Below are 17,376 nucleotides of genomic sequence, written 5' to 3'. Positions count from 1 at the left end.
CTTTACTCACCTGCCCAGGAGACAACATGGCACTAGGACCCGTTCCTGTGTGAAACTTTCAATTACCCATAGGTAAAGTGAGCTTAATTGGAGTTTCCCACACCTTGCACTGGGCTTGAAGGCACAGGCAGCCCTGAGCAAGCCTCATGGGGGCTTGGACAGAATGGGGGCCTGAGGTCCTGTTTGGCAGAGCTCTGCTCACCACTCCACTCCACCCTAAAATGGGTGGGACCGTGGAGGACTCATGGGAGGATAACTGGTGCCACCCTAAACCCACCCACCTGGGACAGGACCACTGGATTTGTTGAAGGCAGATGGCTCTGTCTAAGCTCCCTCCCACTCTGGCCAGGACAGGAATACGCAGCCCCCTATGCCCCACTTCAGCCTGAACAACCCTACTACCCTGACCCAATCCTGGCCCCACAGTGTTCCCCAGAAAGGGCAGCGCCAACAGGCTCACTGGGACAGGCTGGCACAGGGCTAGCCAGCTGGGCTCAGCTAGCAGGCTCTCCACAGCCCTCCAGCACCACCCACAATTTACTAACACAGGCCAGGTCATTGTGCCCCAGTTCCCCTGGCCCTACAAACCCTGTTTCTCAGCTCTGCCCTGATATATGCTCTGTGCCATGCAGCAAGCATCCAGGTCCTCAGTTCTGCCCTGACATGTGCTCTGTGCTATGCAGCAAGCTGATTCCCAGCTTTGTGGCCTGGCTAATGCTCCCCTTCCCCAGTCCTCCAGGCCAGGACAGTTCTCCCATCCCAGGCAGCATGACCCCTGCTGCCCCTAACTCAAGTCCCCACCCCCCAATCCCAATTCACTGAGACACATGCAAGATTTTAGATTCCACCCCCCCACACACTCCTTTCTCTTTACTCCTCCCCCACCTCCCTTCAAAAAGTGTGGCAAGATTTCTCCCCTCCCACTCTCTGTTCTGGCTGGGCTCCTGCTAACTGGGCTGGATTCTCTTCCTCCCAGATACACAGCAGCCTCCCCCCCACCCTTCCTACCACCAGGGGAAGAAGAGAGTCCTGACCCCTGCACGCCAGCTCTCTAATGGCAAGTCATAGTTGGGAGGGCCTGAAGTGACACAAAGCCTTCACCAGAGACTGCTCTGAAAATGTCACAATTTTATGACATTGCAACATTCCACATATTTCTGACTTACAGGTAACCTATGCCAAAGCCCTAGGGTTTCCAAACCGGTTTAATCTTTAGCTTCTACTTACACTGCCAGTTATTTTTAAGAAACGAATGCTCCACTGAATCTATTACCTCCCCAGCAGTTTATATGGGCCACTTAACAGGCAGCAGTCTTTTGTTGCACTGACCCAGGTTTCACTTGAACTCCTGCTGTAGGTGTTGATTTCATTCATATTCTGCCTCAGTACATAAAGTATGTTAGAACTAGCCAAAAAACATAAAATGAAAGAAATAAAATTCTGATGGCAAAGATGACAAAGATTTCACAAATGTAGCTTACATTTTATGAGCAACTTACTGTATACTTGTTTTGGGTTTTTTTGCACACTCTTTTTCCAGGGTAAAATAAGCAGTATAATGTTAGGAGTTCTTTTCTTGGTAATGCTTGGTTTAAGGTTTCACTTCTCTCACTCAGACTCCCTAACAAACAGATTTACTACAACATTTCAATGAAACAGGATATCAGACACCTGATAGGTAAACACAGTCCATTTCAACTAAAGTGAATACACAAACGTATTTACAAAGCCCTGCCAACATAATTCTTTTTATGACTGGCCAAGCTACTTTGAACGCAATAGCTTAAAGGAGCTAGGACACTTGTACACATGACGAAATTGCCCCTTTTAGCTATTAAATTGCTAAAAAAGGGCAATTAAATGGCATTACACTTTACACATGGGGCAGCATAAATTGCAGCAATACATTCATCTCCAGGGCCACCTGCAGCTCAGAGGCCACTTGGCCCACCAGCAGCTCACTCTCTCTGGCTGTGGGCAGGCTCCACGGGGTGGGGGGGTGGAAATAATGGTGAGCAGTTTGGCAGGCTGTCAGCGACCCATGCGCTGTCTCTGCTGCCTTCCTGTTGCTGGGGACCACCTGGGAACAGGCTGGTTTGCCCCTGGGGCAGTACGGGAGGATGGCAGGAGGGCAGCTAGGTATGCTGGTAGCCAAAGAAGGTGGAGAGGACAGTGCATGGGGTGCTGGAAGCCCTGGCAAGGGAAAAAAAATAAAAACAGTGTGGGACCTGCCTTTTCTACACCCCCCCCCATCGCAGGCTGTCCATCTCTCCTGGGGCTGAGGTGTGAGTGCATCTGAGCTGCAGGGGACCTGGTCCTTCTCTCCATGGTGGCAGTGCCCATTGGGGCCATCCAGGCAGGGTGCTAGCAGGCCAGGTGCTGTCCCAGCTCAGAGCCAGCACCTGGCTTGCTTGCACACTGCCTGGGCGGCTCTGGGGGGTGCTGCCCCTTTGGAGGGAACGACTGGGGCCCCCCAGTCCACAAGCAGCTCACCCCCCAGCACCGGGCAGGCTCCACTAAGAAATAAAAAGCAGCAAGGGGCCCAATCCTTTTTCTTTTTTCTCCAGTGGAGTGTACACGGGGCTAGAGGGGCAAGCTGCTGGCAGCGTGTGAGCTACAGGGGGCCCTGGTACCTCCCTCCATGGCAGTGACGTCCCCTGGGGCTGCCTGGGCAGGGTGCCGGTGGACTGAGTGCTGGCAACTCAGGGCCTGCTGGCAGTTAGTCTCCCAGCTATAGGCAGGCTCCACTGAGGGAGGGGGAAAGAGATTGGGCCCCTCACAATAAGTGACGGAGCCCCTAAACTGAAATGGGTGTGTTTTTAACCATTTAAATTCAGGGAAAACTAACCCCCCCTCCCCTCCCCACGTGTACAGGTGGCCCTAGATTTCTAAAGGGAAGGTCTTCATTTTCTGGAATAAGGCCCCTTGAAGATCTCTGAAGCTAGGCACACAAGAAAAAGCAAATGCAAAGAGAGAAAGAGAGAAACAAAGAAAGAAATCCTCCAACCGTCACTTCCAAATTTCAGTGAAACAGCAGGCTCCATCCATGTTCATGTTTTGTGCCCACACATATACCTCCCCCGTTTAATTGTTAAAATGCTTTGCAAACACTAACATCACCACGTGAGATAACTGCATTTATATTATGCTCATTTTATGGCTGGGCAAACTGAAGCTGAAATGCACTGAAGTTACACAAAGTCAGCAACAAGCACAGCCTGGCTCTTAACATTCAGACCACAATTTAAAAAAAAGAAAAAAAGAAAAAACAAAACAAAACAAAACACACTTTTTTTTTTTTTAGACAACAAAAATAAAAATTTGGGCACCTTCTAAAGTATCTGAAGCCTCAAATAAAATAAGCAAACTTGCACTGATGGGGAGGGAGGCAAAAAAAATCTTAGTTAAAAAGTGCTGAAGATGCCAAAATAAATCCAGTCATTAATGAATATTTCAGCTGCACCTTTCTTTAGAGGTTAAACATCTTACCTGAGTACTAAGGAAGTTACACTGATTGCTTTTTAAAAGGGAAAGTATGACACAAGGTGCATGCTGCTTCACTGTAATGTTCATTGAAATGAAAAAAAAAAGGAGCTAAACTAAACTTTGTTTTATAAAACAGACTGAATGCCATTTCCCACGCAAATACATCAAGGAGCTACAGCAATAATAAACCATACTGACAAGCAGTCTCCACTAGAACTCAGTTAGGATGTGAATGCCTTGTCAGAGTAATAAAACCTGCTTCTGAGATTTTCAGATTCTGACTCGGGTAATGAAGTAGTAAGATCCATCAAAGTGGATGTTTATCTACAGATAACATGTGGAAATTAGAAAGTAAGAAGCCAGAGCCTAATTTCAGGACTTTTAACCAACTAAAAGACCAGAGCCATGGTTTAAGTGATTTATCAGGAAGCGTATAAAACCTGCCTGGCAGGTTTTCAACTTTTCAACCATTACAACTTTTCAGAAGAACCACGTTGATCAGACTTCTACATCGACAAGGATGTCATCTCTCAAGTCTCTGACTTGGATGAAGTGAAAAGATTAGAGATGCTTTAAGACTTCCCAGATATAATCATTCTAATGTATACAATAAAAAGTCATTGGCTACCAATGCATCTAAGGAGTCTCTATCAAATAACAGCCAAATTGGAATGGTATTTTCCATCCATGACAGCAGTCATGAAAGGCAACATTTTTAGATGCCCACTGCTTTTAGGTATCCCATTTAGACTTATGGGACATCAGACCTTAAGTTTGGGCATTCAAAATCAGTAGACAGTTAAAAACTTTGGCTAAATCTACATTGTTATATTATTTACCTGCAGATTACAAAATGGAAATTATACTTTAACAGATTTGTCTGTAATCTAGGATAGCAAAAAATGGTCAGTAGGTGTCCACCAAGGACAAGAATTAATTAAAGCTAGAAAATGTGTATTTAAATAGTTTAATTTTTTCGGGATTTGGCTTGAAAGCAGAGGCTCAAACTGAAAAGGTATAAAATGAATGCACAGTACTCCCTTGCATTCATTTTATACACAGCTTTCAGGGAATAAATCTGGCTATAGCATGGTGCCTCAATACTGCAGTTCAGAAACCCCGCTGCTACTCAGCAGTGACAATTAGCCCACTTACAGCACTGTGCACATACAGCCACATTGCTTCCAGGGCAGGAGGTAGCCCACGTGAAGCAGCACAGCATGTTTATGCCCACTGCTTCCTGGTATGGGGACTCTGTAGTCTGCATTCTGTTTAGCGTAGGATCTTATAATGCCTTTGTAATCACAATATCTGAACTCCTTCAAGTGGTATGTTGAGTGATGTGACTAACATCTGCTTCACATGATTTGTTCTTTCCATCCGCCTCTCCCCAGGCAGAGAACTGTATGCAGAGTGGATGTATTTTTTTAATAGGATTCAGAAGATTTTTTTAACTGTCTCTTAGCACAGGGCAATAAAAACACGTCCTGCAGCTGCTTTTGTGGCTGATTTTTCAACTGTGTCCAATTAGTTTAATGACTTATTCTTTTAAAATTGATTAAATAATGAGTGCCAGTGCTTCTGGACTCCAGAATTCCCATCAAGAACAATATCCATTTTGTCAGCTTCGTGTGGGTCTTGATCTCAGGATCTACATTGTCTCTCCACTCACTGGATGTTCAGATGACTAAGTTGAAAGATTCTGTTCTACATAATGCCAAGATCTTGATAAAACAAATGTGTTTTGCCTCTGGATGAATCACTATAGTTTCTTTTACTTATTGGTCCAGATCAGCATAATGATGAATTCCAAATAACTCAGATCCTGCTGCTGCACAGACATCCCAGAATAGGCCTTAACACTGACACCCATTTTACCTTCCAATCAGATGGATTAATATATGTGTAACACTGCATAATTCCACCCAACCCCTCCGATACTGCATAATTCTGGTCCTGGTTACCTGAGGAATCTGTGCTTTTGATAAGAGACTTGTTAGTTTTTCTGCTTGTTATAATATCACAGGAGTACATTGCCTGTGAAGTTTATTTCTATTTCCACAATGCATTTCCTATATAAGTTTATAAGTGCCAAGTCTAGAAATGTACCTATTTATGAAGAACTGATGTGCTTTATGGTGCCTAGCAAAAGTTAATTGATTCTGTATATTTAAAAACAATATTTAGGATTGTTCTAATATGTTGACTATCAGTATGTCAAATACAGTGAACACACAAAGCATTCATTCATATAAAACATGCCCTACATTGGGTGGTATGTAACTATTAAGATTATCTCATAAACTGCCACTGAGGAATTGAGTCACTTGTTCAAGACTGACCGAGTAGGAGAGCTGGAAAGAGACTCCAGGAATCCTGGCTCCCAGACCTCTGCTCTAAGTAATGCCACTCCTCCCCACTGATGGCAGAGAAGCAATCAGGGTCCACAGAGAGTACAGCTTGTGCTACAAAGTGAGGTTAAAAATCAAAGCACAGTCCAGTAAATAACAACAGACAAGGAGCAGTGAGGGGAAAAAAAAAATTCTCTGTTGATTTCTTCCTCAGATTACATGATTTGGCAAGGAAGGAGGAGGAGAGAGGTAAGAAACCTATCTTGAATTTAGCTGGCTGAGATTAGTGAAGTCCTACCCAAAGAAGATATAGGAGATACTGACAATATAGAGGGAGGAACACGGTTCCTATCATGGCATGGAACTAAAAAAATGGAAGACAGTGGCCTGGGGCAGAGAGGAAAACGGGGAATCCCCAAAATACAGTAAGATGGAAGCATTGCCAATAGAGAGCCATTGGAAGAGGTGGGGAAGAGGGAGGAATGCCAGGAGCTGTACAGTGAGCGTGACCTAAAGAAATGATGAAGTGTGCCACAGTCTTTTTAAGTCAGACACAAAAGCAGACTTACACAGAATGAAGGTTAGCAAGAGCAGGCTGGCCCACAACTGAGCACAGAGGGATCTGGCTGAGATGCAAGCCATTTGACACAAAGAGGGGGAAGGGGAAAGGACAGCATCAGAGAGAGATACTGAGATACAGGTGGGAGGAGGTGAGACAAAAGGATCATCCAAGGAGGAGTGAAGTCACTGAAGTGTGGTAAGGAGAAGGAGAAGAGTGTGAGAGTAGAGATGAAGGCAGGGATAAGTGAGGAGTCTGAACTTGACACACAAAGAAAAGGGGAGGTGGTAATAAATCTAGGCAAGAGGGAGACAGTGGTTATTTTTGCTGCAGACCTTTGGATGTCTGGAAGGAAGGACAGGCCACTAGTGACCTCTATATAGTCTTTGTATTGATTGTATTCTTTCCACTCCCGTTTCCAAACTAATGGTGAATCTGTTTCTATAGGGGTGGGGAGGGTGGAAGCATGACTACTTCATTAGAAACTGTGACCACCAGCACTGAAAACGTGATGACCACCAGCATTGAAAATATGAACCTCTTAGGTATAGGACTAACATGTCCAGCAGTTTGTTGGCAATATCCTTATCCAATGTGAAACCATCACTAGATTTACGTACTCAATACACAGAGTACATTTTGATTATAAATGAATAACACTTTGCACAAATAATGGAGGTGCAGGTTGGTTTTGCACCAAAACAGCAGTAAGGTAAGCAAGAAAAAATAATGTTATTAACAAAATGTATGCATTTGTCAGGTTCCTTAGTGGCTGTCCATATCTTATGTCAAATTCAGTTTGCCTGCTTTCTTTCTTCCATATTGTAAAGACTTTGCAGAAGGAAAGTCTCTTATGCATTCAGGCAGTGTGTGATCTTAATTATGTCACTGTAACAATACCACTTCCAGAATAAAAAAGCAGAAGGACCCAAAACAAACTTACAGTGGTTAAGGCAAAAAAAAAAACCTATCACAAATCAAAGTTGTACCTGAGGAGATATAACAAAACATGGCACATATGGCAAGTATGCTCAGGATTTTTACTTGCAACCCTCACATAGTGGTCCTGGATGAGATCAGACCTCTATTGTACTAGTGACTGAACACATAAACATGGCAGATGGACAGTCCACGACCCAAAGATCTTACAATCTGCATAGTTATGATAGACAGAGGGGAAGCATTGAGATTTTGCTTTATCACATAGCTGATTTAAATATAGCCAAAAATAGAAACCAGATCACTAAGTCCTGCCTGGTACCCCATTCCATACCACTTCTTTTAGACTGTCTATGAATGTGGATTTGGCCTGTCACATACATAGCTTCATGACAAAGTTCACAATCCTCCTGCCTAAAATTCCTCCTCAAATTTGGAGAATTCTACAAAAGAATTCACAAAAAAACTAACAATAAACTCTGTCCAGAGTCTGAAAGTGGGGAAAAAAAGGATTATACTTAGCAGCCCATGTTCACATACTTTCATCTTAACTTGCATCTACTGTGAACACCAATCATTGAAGTAACCTTACCACCTGCACCATACTGTACTAAAACTCTTAAAAACACTGTATTAGAATTGAAATTTCCCCCTCTGGACTGAGCCATTTTAAAATTCACAGGACAGAGACCATCAAGTTTGACTTGTCCCAAATAATTCAGTTTTAGTCCCATTTAAAGCCATCCTGTTTTAAAACTATTTCCACTTCAAACCAAAGCAAACAATCAGCTGGGTTTCCAGAAACACTGTCCCTGAAAACACACTATCTGTATTTCAAGACGGACATTTTCTTGGAGAACAATTTTCCCATGAAGCAGATAATAAAGATAGTTTCACAATACTAAAGGCTCAGAATACCGTAAAAAAAGCAGGTCCCAGCTTGAGGAGAGAAAAAATTATGCAAACTGAAAAGGATTTTTTTTTCAAATCTCACTGAAAGATAATATGGCATATCATGAGAGTATTAAGATTAAACCCTTCACAACTATTAATCCATTAAGCCTCTTAGCCTGTCTGCTTGGTAGGTGAAGGTTTTGTACCCATTTTAAAGTTGTGTGACAGATGCACCTAAAGGTCGCCTGCGACCTGCAGAAGGACACTCTAGACACTTGTCAGATCTACTACTGAATCACCAACTCCCAGCTTCAAAGGACCCTACACAATCCACTGTAAGTTCCTTCTTACAGTGACCTGCCATGAACAATTTCACAGGCCAACCCTTGTCCTGTCCACACAGCACTGCCCTGTAGCAGCTGCTAAAACAACCTCACTTTATGCATTTTAATTGCCCTTAGAGCGATCAATGTTTTATGCTCTTGGGAATGACATTAAGCAGTTTTCTTTTGCTTTCATTTCTTTGCTTACAAGCTATTCTCTGTGTACATATGGTCATCTACTCCTTTGCAGGCTTCTCCTTGCTCCCCTAGGCTCGTCTCTTCTACAGGTAGGGGGCAGTACCCAAGAGTAGCATCTTTTTACTTTCCTTTTGCTTCTCTAGACAGGCTGCCAGAAAAGGCAGCTAAGTTAGCCCCAGGTGTCCAGCCATTTTTATGGGCCTCCAGGCTCTCCTTCACAACGAAGAGCGTGGACACTTGTACAGCAGCTGGAAACCAGGAGAACCAGTGCCATGTAACAGAGCTGTGCAGCATTTTCCTGATCACTTTTGGATTGCTTCAGTACACCACATTTCTTTTCATGTAAATAAAGACTGCACAAAGTCACTCGGGCTAAAAGGTTTTTCCTGTGATGATAGCAGGGCCTTGTCAACAACGGAAAGCTGCATCCAGAAGCTGGCTTCTGAATCTAATGCAATTAAACCAGTGCAAGAAGCTGCACATACACTCTTCTTTTAACATAAGAGATGGTGATTTTGTTCGTGTCAAACCTGTTCCTAATTGACTTCCAGGAAACCAAAATAATTCCCTTTTATACTAAGAATGTGTGTCCATACATCTTTACCACTATGTTCATGTAAGTTCACATCTTAGGTCATACTGCTGCAACTTGCCTGATAAAACTTCCAGCAGTCAGCAAGCTTACCTGCATGCCACTGATGACTGATGCCAGCCTATAAAATATTCCTTGGCCTATTTAAATTCAAGGGCAGGGGGCAATGTATGGTACAAGGCTTCACTCCAGATATATCATTTAAAACAAGACTCATCATTAAAATCAGTTTTGCTTGAAAAACTTGATTGGATCTTGGCATATTCTGTCAAGGCAGGTTTGCGGAAGAAAAAAGAAGAAAATTTCACTTTTGCCATTTTTAAAGGGGGGGGGGGGTTTAACCTAAAAGCCAAGGGCTATTCTTCTCTTTTACCTTGAACTAACACCTCCTGACAACAAAACTGCTTTCAAGTCAAACCTCTGAGAACACCACTTTAAATACTTGTTACAAGCTGCTTGCTTACCGAAGTAGGGCATTATTAGCTTCAATCTGCAGCACAAAAGACAATTGAATAATGACAACCCAGAGCCCCCCCACCAGCTCACAAAGCTGAACAATCCTTAGGTCTGTCATTGCAAGGGCACTGACATTAAGGCCATGCCTACGATTACGCCAAATCTCAGTTCTGCTATATTGTTCCTAAGCAAGCATGCAGCATTTCCACAAAAGCAGAGTCACTGTGACCACAGAAGATGCTGTTTTGGTAGGTTTTTCCAATAAGAATCCAACTTTAGAATAAAAATAATAAGAATCTAACTTTGCATCAGATGTTCCTGGACAACTGTCTTAAGCTGCCAGAATTGCTTGCTAGCTCAGCTGTACTATTTTGAATGCACAGGGACAAAGAACATGCCATACCAGACATCAGCCATAATAAGGGGAGGATAGGACAGGAGAGTGATGGCAAGAACGGAGTTCCTTTCCTCTTCCAGTAGTCCAATGAGTAGAAAAATAATAATAATACAGACAAGCAGAACAGAGAGGATGCCTTCAAACTTGAGATGCTTAGCAGCCAGACACTGTTACAAAAGGCCTTGCCGCACACAATGTCCAGGTATACAAAAAACTCTTCAATCTCTTAAAACTTGGCGACTGCAGCATTGATGCCCACAGTCAGATGGGTGGCAAATTGACTAGATGGTCGCACCCAGAGTGGTGGTGGACGGGTCATTTTCAACCTGGAGGAATGTGGGCAGTGGAGCCCCCCAGGGCTCGGTCCTGAGCCCTGTACTGTGCAACACCTTTATCAGTGATCTGGATGTGCGTGTGGAATGAACGCTGTCCAGATTCACCAATGACACCAAGTTGTAAGGCCAGATGGGCATGCTGGAGGGAAGGGGCAGAATCCAGCTAGATCTAGACAGGTTACAGAGGTGGACGGATAAGAACAGGATGGAATTCAACACAGACAAGTGCAAGGTGCTGCACCTGGGGAGAAGGAACCAGCAACACACCTATAGGCTAGGGAACACCCTTCTTGTCAACACAGTGGCAGAAAGGGATCTTGGAGTCATTGTTGGCTCCAGGATGAATATGAGCTGCCAATGCGAAGAAGCGGTCAGTAAGGCTAAATGTGCATCTACAGAGACATCACAAGCAGGTCCAGGAAGGTGATCCTCCCCCACTACGCAGCATTGGTCAGGCTGCAGTTGGAGTATTGTGTCCAGTTCTGGGCGCTGCACTTCAAGAGGGATGTGGCCAGCATCGAAAGGGTCCAAAGGAGAGTCACTCGCATGGTCCAGGGGCAGCGGGGCAGGCCCTACAAAGACAGGCTAAAGGGCCTGAACCTGTTCAGCCTCCAAAAGAGGAGGAGGAGAGGGGATCTGGCAGCCATTTACAAACTCACCAGAGGGGACCAGTGGGGATTAGGGGAGGCTCTGTTGCCCCAGGCACCACCCAGGGTTACTACGAATAACAGCCACAAGTTGTTAAGACAGAAGGTTCAGGCTGGACATCAGGAGGCACTACTTTACAGTTAGGGCTGCCAGGCTCTGGAATGGGCTCCCAAGTGGGGTGGTGCTCTCTCCTACCCTGGGGGTCTTCAAGAGGAGGCTGGGCAGATATTTGCCTGGGGTGATATGACCCCAGCACCCGTTCCTGCCCAGGGCAAGGGGTCAGACTTGATGATCTGTTTAGGTCCCTTCTGACGCTAAGCTCTATGATACAGCCCTAGTAGAAACTCCAAAGCCCCATTTCAACAGCTGACAAGGCCTTTCACCCAAGCGTTGCCTCTTGCCTCCTCCATACTACCAGATTTACTTTTCTGGCAAATAGCTTTGAAGCTTAGTGTACAGCACCTTCGTTCCCAGTAGCTTGCTGAGCAGGCAGTTTCTTAACTTGTACAAAGGCACTGTCAGGATTACTGTCAATTTTAGGAATGCTGTTTGGTTCATAAGCCCATGGTTGACAGACCCATGGTTGACAGAGCCAATAAGAGAGAGAGACATTGGTTAAGAGAGTCAGGCCCAGGCTTTTTGTAGGGCTGGACCATAGAATACCAATATTAAGTCTGTTGTAAAATCTCTTGAGAGTAGATAATGCACTATTTAGAGATGAGTGTGTATGATTTTGGCCTTGCCAGTTAGAGGACAGGAGTGGAATAACTATTCCAAAAATACTCCTACTCACTTTCAAGTATTCATCTGTAAAGCTTTTCATTACCACTTGCTATTACTCTTCATACGTAGCTTTTACTGTAAGTGCTCATAACAAGCCAATGATTCTATAGCCTCGGAAGGAAAAAGGAAGAAAACCACTCTATCCCACATGGCACCATAATAGTATTTTCAAGGGTTTGTTTCCCATACAATAGATGGGATTTCTCCACCACAAAATTCGCATTAAAAATCATACCTCTCTGCAATGATTTGAAAGTAAGATACTTTGAAGAGCAACCTAAGCAAACATCGTACATTTGTGTAAATACACACAGAGGTTTTAAGTTAATCTGTATTGTTAAGTTTAATACACTCTACTCGCCAACCAAATCTCCGCCTGTTTTTTTGCAGTTCCTGAAATCACAAATGCATGTGATGATAGAAATTTGTGCATGCATGTTTTGAGTTTATTCTCTGGCAGTTGTCCACTGATTCCAACAGCATTAGCTCTGATGAACAAGGGAAAAAAGAAAAAAGGGTAGGGCCTGCTCCACAAACAGCCAGTTGACCACATTTTTAGGAAACATGTGTATCATGTGTAGGGCCTGTTAATCAGGGAAGACTTAAATTGCATCTTGGCATTCTGGAGGCCATGCACAGGAATCCAAGTTGCGTATGGCATTCTGACTCTCCAGCCATCTTAGGTTTTTCATATTTCTAAGACTACATCACATCCCCAGTACGGACAGGATTTAAAGGGCTTATTGTTATGCAAACCCAATAATCCTTTACCCTTGTTTTTCCTCAGGTTATACCTTTAAAATTATTAAAGTATGCATGTTAAGCTTAGTAGCAATAATTTATGCAATCTTTGCTCTCATCTGAAGAGGAAACAGATTTAAAAACATAGTCAGTCTTTAATTTAAGCTAGTTGTTTTAGGCGTCACTGAAGAAGTTTAAAGATACAAAGCAAAAAAAAAAAAAGGAACAAAACTTAAGCAGAGCTTGTTCTTCATTTGTCTCTTCTCTACAGGTGAAAGTTTTACCACCTATATAACACACATGGGCACCCCATCATTAGAATATTTTACAGTTTAAGAGTGTTTTCCAATTTAGTTTGTAATGCACAGAAAGGGGCTTACATTGAACTGAAAGAAAGCCACTATTAAAGTTATTAACAAGCACCATTGTGGGCCCATGTACTTTATACCTGAATAACTAATAAACTTTCCCACACAGACAAGCCCCAAGAGTTAGGCTGTCATAAATATATTGATTTAATTCACACCATACTTCATAACAAGAAAAAAAAAGTCTTCAGGATCAGAAATAACATTTGGCCTTTGTACAGGGCTGTACGATTAGCAAGGCAAATTTTGACTAAAACAATGCAAGTCTTCAAATATTCTTGCATGCTGCCTGGGACAAATGCTAACTCAGTGATTTGTAAGTTTTTTGGGTTTTCTATGATTAGGCTCGATCCCCAGAAGTTCCAAGCTTTTCCTCCTATACCCTAAAAGAGACCAGTTATGGAACAAACACTACTTTCAGCAGTTATAAAAACTAAAATTCAAGAGACTAGTGGGACCAGGAAGAGACTAACTAGTTCTCTCTGTGTGACCTATCACAACTGCAGATGCCAATACATACAAAGGAAGAAACGCATACCAAAACAAGGAAAAAAAATCTCCAAAAATTCAATATTTCCCTCTTCAAAAGGAAATGTGAACATTACAAGGATTCCAAAAAAGTGTTTGTAAAAAGCTTTTTGAATGTTAAGTACCCTCTTGTCCCGAGGAAAACCTGAGGCTCTGGTTAAATAACTGTAGGGAAGATATTGTATAACTATGACAGACTTCTACCTATAAAAATAAAACTAAAATACTAGTTTTCATAAGAAACCCAGTTGCTATTTGCCCCTATGGTCAGGGGAGAAAAAAAAGAAGAGGGAAGGAAGAATTCAGTATAAAAAGAAATGTGTAAAGAAAAATTAGACTGATATTAGTATAACGTGTATTCTACGATGTTCTTACATCTTGACAGATTGGCTATATTACGGAAACAACTACATTTAGCACAAGATGGATAGGTTACTAGGAGTAAGTATGTTAGACAAATTTTGGCAACACTGTCAGAGTATGATGGCACATAATAATAGGATGAAGTAAACATAATTTAAGTGCATACACCCAAGCTTTGCCTGAAGGTTTCCAAAAGATGAACTACTGAAGCAACAGCAAAAAGCCCGTGCAAGAACTATTCATGAGCCACAAATGTTACGTGCCTCAGGATTTAACACAAGAAAATCTTTATTGTGCCTTCCCTCATTTTTAAGGCTTTGTTGTGTGTTTTTTGTTTTGGTTTTTTTTTGGGGGGGGGGCATTAGAAGAGCTCTGTTCGTAAGTCAGAGGAGCAAGACAGCCAACAATGGGCAGCTTCCCATTTAATCTAAGTGTAAATTATGCAAGCAGCTTTATTTAAGTTTCACAACTTCCTCATAAGTTTCACTCTTGGAGAAATTGAGCTTGATTTTCCAGTTTTTACTCGTTTTGTACAGTCATTTCAGACAGTACATTGCTATGGAGCAATTTCAATAACACATGCAGGCAACACGAAGCTAGGCCAGTCACACTTTCACAGACAAGGTCTGAAAAGGTGCAAGCTAAAATCAGATTGTAGAAGTAATTCGTACCTGCCAGCAAGTCTGCATGAAGTATGATCAGGCACTGACAGGCATATGCCTGGCATCTGACAGGGGTGTGTACTTGGTAGCCGTGTTGATCTGAGACAAAAAGACTTACAAAAAACTAGAACTCTTGGTTCCAAAACGATACCTTTTATTAGACCAACTGCAGTTGGTCTAATAAAAGGTATCGTTTTGGAACCAAGAGTTCTAGTTTTTTGTATGGCATCTGACAAGCATTTTACCTGTATGAATTTAACTGAAAATCATTTTTTCTTATAATCAGAAAATGTTCAAACACAGACACATGAAATACTGATCTACCCTCTGGGTGTATTTTACTCAACTTCTTAACGCTGCATTTTCAACTACCATCCAGTCAGGTTGGCTGGTTGGAATCAGTGATCTCCTTGCAAGCATTAACCCAGTAATTTCACCCTTAATAAATACACTGGCTTATCATTTCGCTAAACAGGTGTGTGGGAGATTCCTACTACAAGCATTTCAGGACAAGAAAACACAACTTGCCAAGTCTCAGTAACGCTATCCTCACCCTACCCAGAGGGACAGCATCATATCTGCCTTGCAGATTGAGACTGAAGTTCACCTCCCAGCATGCAACTTTGTAAAACTCCTTTAAGGTCATAATTTACAAAGCAGTTAAGCATTAAGAGACAAATCAGGGAGATGGACACAACCCTCTGACATACATGTCCAAGGACCCTGCTACATTTGCAAATTAAAGCTAGATGGCAACCAGCAATAAAGCTAATACACATTTTCCAGGTCTAACTTTATAGCCAGTTGGCACTTTTATGAAGTGATAGTTACTTTGCACATGTAGCTGGTCTCAATGCATATACACAATTAATCAGTTAATTGTGAGATACCTGTAAGGTGTGGAGGGGTTCTCAATCTCAATCCTTTTGAGCATTTCTTATTTCTGCATGAGCTCCATAACTGTCAAAGGAGGAAACTCCTCTCCCCAACTACAGATGTTGTCTGCATAGGCACCTTAGTGCACTTGAATCACTTGGAGACTCCTGCAACTGCTGACTTGTGAACAGATGCTTGTACCACATACTCCTGTCTCCTTCTCTCTCTCTCTCTCTGTGAGTTATGGCCTTATTACTGGCAACATTTCTAAACCCGAAAAGGCAGCTGCACCCTAAAAAACAGCTTTGGCACCACGTTCAAATGGGGGGGGGGGGGCACACAGTCGACTAACTCCCATCTGAGCAGGCCCATCTTTAAACCAGTGCTTCTCAACCTTTTGTGTACCAGGACCCATTTGTAAACATTGATGGCTGGTCCTGACTGACCCAGTGCCCCTCACTCCTGAACTACTGCCCCTTGCCCCAACCCCCAGTGCATGGGGAAGAAGGTGGGGGTGTGGGATGGAGGGGGTGCCAAGCAAGCTGCAACTCTGCCAGCCTGCAAGTGGAAACCCCCAGTGTTTCCCTTTTAAAGGAGAATCCATTTTTAAAGTTTGCTGATCCATTTTCCAAATTTGCTGGCAACCCTTCCATGCGACCCACAGGCTGAGGAACCCCCCTTTAAACCCCGGGTGAGGGGGCACTTCTGCCCTTGCTGAACTAGGGCCAGGGCTGCCAAGAAGGGCGCTCTGCCCTGGCGCCGTGGTGCCCACTGCCACCCCACCCCGCCTAGCCCACACTGCCATCTCCTGCACTCCTGGGGGGGGGGGCTGGCTTGACCCCCCCAAACAAGTATCCCCGCAAATGGGCTCGGCACAAGTGTGCCCCCGCCGCACCCCGTGATGCGGGGCAGCCCCGAGGGGCTCAGGGACACCGCGGCCCCCTCCAGCCGCAAGAGGCACCTCCCCTCCTGGCGGGCCCCGGCCCGGCCCCAGCGCGCGGGAGGCAGCGCCGAGCCCGCGGCCCCGCGCACTCACCCGCCGAGCCCAGCACCAGCCAGAGCAGCCACATGGCCCCGCCGGCCGCGCCGACAACTTCGCGGCAGCTCCGCTCACGCCCGGCCCAGACGGCGGCTGCGGGGCGGGGCGGGGCCGCGCCGGGGCCGGGAAGGCAGGAGGCGCGGCCAGGGCCGGCTCCTCCCCGGACCCGGCCCGGTCCGGGCAGGCACACGGCCCGGCCCGGCCCGGCCCGGCCCTCCGCGCGCGGGCGGGAAGTTGCCCTGCGCGCTGCTCCGCCCGGCCCCGCAGCGAGCGCGGCACCCCTGGGGCCGCTCCGGCCGCCGCCCGCTCGGGGCTCGGCGCGCTTTCATCTCACCTCGCCGGCCCCTGCAAACAAAGCGGCCACGTGTGTGCTTGGAGGGAAGTTGTCCGGCTTGCGGCGGGGAGTCCGCTGCGTCTGACACACAGCGAGAAAGGAAGGGAGAGAAAAAATACAGAAAAGCAACCTCTAAAAATATCTGTTTATTTTTAGCTAATCTTGCTTGTTTTGGCCTCCCTCCTGATTGGTAAAGGGTTAGGCTTTCCCTCCTGGATTGGGCACTGGAGTCGTGTCTAGCCGTTGCTGCGCACATCGGGTCGGTACCTGGTCTGTTCAGCGGCCGAACACGATGCCCTTCCCAGGTTGTTGCCGGCTGCTTCCGTGTAACCGGCTCCCCTAACGGAGCACCACTTAGGTGCACAGGAACCCTCTGCCCCATGGTCAGCTCTGAAATATCAAGTACCCCGCTAACTGCATATACCTATTTTTCAACTAATTACACTCCATCTAAATGTACCAGGAACAGTAGAAGAGAAACTGGTCAACGGGCTGCTGTTAAAG

The 17,376-nt window shown here is 44.7% G+C and overlaps 1 protein-coding gene across 1 annotated transcript in view; it reads right to left on the bottom strand.

The window, feature by feature from the left end:
- The window catches only part of LDLRAD3 (low density lipoprotein receptor class A domain containing 3), a 226,289-nt gene that overhangs the window by 202,363 nt on the left and 6,550 nt on the right, over nucleotides 1-17,376 (bottom strand). The window contains exon 3 of the mRNA XM_090034631.1: nucleotides 16,536-16,860. Coding sequence (XP_089890757.1) covers nucleotides 16,536-16,860 — 325 coding nt within the window. The remainder of the gene's footprint in view (nucleotides 1-16,535; nucleotides 16,861-17,376) is intronic.

This window comes from Crocodylus siamensis, chromosome 2 (assembly GCF_052110815.1).
Source record: "Crocodylus siamensis isolate JL-2025a chromosome 2, ASM5211081v1, whole genome shotgun sequence".
Lineage (NCBI taxonomy): Eukaryota > Metazoa > Chordata > Crocodylia > Crocodylidae > Crocodylus > Crocodylus siamensis.
This window is presented reverse-complemented; position numbering and strand designations above follow the sequence as displayed.